The sequence below is a fragment of the Humulus lupulus genome, chromosome 1 (genome assembly GCF_963169125.1).
Source record: "Humulus lupulus chromosome 1, drHumLupu1.1, whole genome shotgun sequence".
Classification (NCBI taxonomy): Eukaryota; Viridiplantae; Streptophyta; class Magnoliopsida; order Rosales; family Cannabaceae; genus Humulus; species Humulus lupulus.
This window is the reverse complement of record NC_084793.1, coordinates 142,866,763-142,870,270: the sequence shown is the minus strand read 5'-3', so window position 1 is coordinate 142,870,270 and position 3,508 is coordinate 142,866,763. Positions and strand designations below refer to the sequence as shown.

General features: G+C 29.7%; 1 protein-coding gene across 1 annotated transcript; it reads left to right on the top strand.

Moving 5' to 3' along the window:
* The first annotated feature begins 2,340 nt into the window (after positions 1 to 2,340).
* LOC133822957 (adenylate isopentenyltransferase 3, chloroplastic-like) lies at positions 2,341 to 3,147 on the top strand. The gene has a single exon (XM_062255443.1). The coding sequence runs from the start codon at positions 2,341 to 2,343 to the stop codon at positions 3,145 to 3,147; it is 807 nt and encodes a 268-aa protein (XP_062111427.1).
* Positions 3,148 to 3,508: the final 361 nt, after the last annotated feature.

Genomic DNA, 3,508 nt, shown 5'->3' with positions numbered 1-3,508 from the left:
ATTCATTGCTAAAAAAAAAACAACAAAAAATGCAGATCTGAAATAGAAAACATAAGTCGTGTTCCACTTCTTTCCTGCCTGACCTAAGCTTCTTTGTCGTCGTCGTCCGTCTACAGGGGAAAATATAAGTTTTTAATTATTTTTTAAATTTTAAATTATTTTATCTTTCTTATTCTTTCTCACAATAACTATTTTAAATTAAAAATTAATAAATGTTTTATTGACATTGATAAAAAATGATTGAAAACTTGTATTTTTCCATCAATTTAAAATATATTTAAACAAAAATCCAGGAAAAATATAAGTTTTAATTATTTTGATTAATTTTAAATTATTTTATTTATTATTTTAAGAAATAATAAGAAGGTGAAAATCATTTAAAATTAAAAACCTATATTTTTCTTTCACGTTTTTATTATTTCTCAAAATAATAATAAAATATAAGTATAAAAGTACAACATTTTGAAAATATAATGTATATTTTCAAAAAAAAAAAGAATTGGGTATAAAAATGCTACATATATTTACCACAAAAAAAATTAGGATATTTAGCTGCAATTTACTCTAATATGTATTTCATTAATATAATTGCATACCAAAATCGTTGTTTTTTTTTAAGGCATACCAGAATCGTTGTTGCATTGATATATATAGTATTTGTTTGATGTGAAATTTAATTTGAAGAAAAATTGATGAAATATATGGCAGTAAATTCTTTTAAGTACCAAATATATCTCTTTCAGGAAAATCTAGCAAAATCCATATACAAATGAATGCTAGCTTTTCCTAAAAATAGACTTGTATCTAAACATGATATATAGGAGGTATATATGTGTGTATGTTGTCACTTTCATCATATATCAGTCTATAGTTTTCCTATATGTTCTCTCTCCATTTCATAAAAGGTGAGCCATTAGTTAATTTTTTTTTTTCTTGAGAAGAAGTTCGTCTCTCATGTCTCTTTAAACTAAACTCGACATATTCGCAATGGACCTTCGGCTTGCCTCCTGTTAATTTTTTTTCTTTTTTATTTTCTGTGTTTAATTTCATATAATTTAGTCCAGATATCTTTTGTTTTCTTTGTTATCATGCATCCATAACTTTCTGGGGGAATAATAATAGTGGGATGCAGGCATCTAAGAATGCTAAAAGTAAAAATCTTAACACACTACTTTTCAAAATATTTTTTTTAGGATCGTATGTAGTTTTAATTATTTATCACGAAAGATACTACCGATTATAAAAATTATGAATTTACATCATAACAACGATATATAGTTTGTTTTTTCTCTCAAGCTATATATGTATTTAATTTACTTCCAAAAGTAATGCATGTTTATTATTTTTATATAAAGTGCAATATCAAATATATTTTGATGATTTCTTTGTCCGTTTTTTCTTATACATTTCTCTCATGCAGGCACAGTAGTCTCAACACCATACATAATCTTGGGACTATTTGCATTTAATATTACATTTATTGGTACTTTTATATCCTATTTGTGATTTAATATGTTTGCTTTTGTTTTTATATGTTTTTCTTTTATTTTTATTAAGTTTCTCTTACCCGTATCTTTCAGTATGGTATTTTTAGGGTTTGTTGGAAAGTTACTTTGTAATTTGATTTGAGTATAGTAATTCCAGTTAATTACTAGGTTTGGCATATTTTTTTAACTAGGTCATTGTAATGATGACAAAACTAAAAGTAATTGAAGTGCACCAAATTACACTATTCAACTTTTATAGTGCTTGAGAATTGAGTATAATTATGCTATGTAATTACTAAATACTATTTGTTTAAATAATAATTATTATATAATATTATTTTATTTTGTAATTACTAAATAATTATTACTTTGCATCCAAATAAACTTTATATTTTAAAATAAAATATAATATAATTAGGTTAGTATGCAATTACAAAGTAACTTCCAAACACACCACATATTTTTCTAGTGTTTTAGCTTTGTCTTAGTTATATTGTGATTAAATAACAGTAATTTAGCATTTAATTTTTTTATTTTATCAGACAAAAAAATATTTTATTTTATATAGTTTATTTCAAATGAAAATTAATGCACAAATATTTGTTCAAAAAAAATTTATGCACAAATATATATAGTAAAAGTAGATTATAAAATCTTAAATTCGATGTTTTTATAATAAATTTTGATTATAAAGTTGGTAAAGAATTTGAATCATATCCTTATTGGAAAAATAATAATAGAGTAAATTGGGAAAGTATAGTACTATCATTTAATTGAAAATAATTCATTCCATTTTTTCATGTTTTTCTTCTTGATTTAAACTTAATATTGTTAGATCAGTCAGTCCGCAACCATGACCATCTCCTCCACCAAACCAAAGGTGATCTTCATCATGGGAGCCACCGGCACGGGAAAGTCAAAGCTGTCGATCGACCTGGCCACCAGTTTCCCCTGTGAGATCATCAACTCGGACAAGATCCAAGTCTACGAGGGCCTTGACATCGTCACCAACAAGCTCCGCATGGATGAGCGTTGTGGCATCCCACACCACCTCCTTGGCGTCATTTCCAACCCCAACGCTGACTTCACCCCGGAGGACTTCATCAACCACGTCCATGCTTCCATCTCCGACATCACCCACCGCGGCCGCACTCCCATCATCGTCGGTGGCTCCAACTCCTACCTGAAAGCCCTGGTCGACAACAATAATAAGTTCCAATGTTGCTTCCTCTGCCTCGACGTGTCTCTGGACGTGCTCTTCCAGTATGTGGACGACAGGGTTGACCAAATGGTCGAGGAAGGGCTCGTCAACGAGATAAGTACAATGTACGAGCCTGGCATTGACTGCTCGCGCGGCATATGGCGGGCCATTGGGGTTTGCGAGATGAAGAAGTACCTGAATGCCGATGAAAAGGAGGAGGCTTTGTTGAGGGAGGCCATTGAGAACACTAAGTACAATACTCGAAGTTTGGTTTGTCGTCAGAGGAGTAAGATCCAACGGCTGAGAGATGAGCACCTGTGGGAGATTCAATGGCTTGATGCCACACCAGTGTTCGAGAAACGTAATCGTGGGGAGGACAAGATGGAGGTTGACAAAGCTTGGAACCAGTTTGTGCTCAATCCAAGCTTAGAGATTGTCACTGCTTTTCTGAGAGAATAAGGATGCTATGCCAAGGAGAAGAAAGAGTTTGGTCTGAGAAATTAAATAAATTAATTAATTAATATATTTAAGGTTACTTTGGTGTTGTAAGGGCTTATCTCTTTCCTTGTGAAAAAAAAAAAATAATAGTTATGATAAAACTTCTTTATTATTTTAATAATTTAAATTATTTTGCAATAATAATGTGCTATCATGTTAGTTTCTTTTTTGTCAAAAACTACCGTATTAGATTAAGAATGCAAAATATATTTTGTTTTTTTTTTCGGGTACAAAAAAATGTATTGTTAATAAATGATCAAATACCAATTCTCTATGTATTTTCATATTAATTTATACAATCATATTTCCAAAATAAATAATG

Coding starts and splice junctions, on each gene's coding strand:
- LOC133822957 (XM_062255443.1), top strand. CDS start 2,341: ATGACCATCTCCTCCACCAAACCAAAGGTGATCTTCATCATGGGAGCC.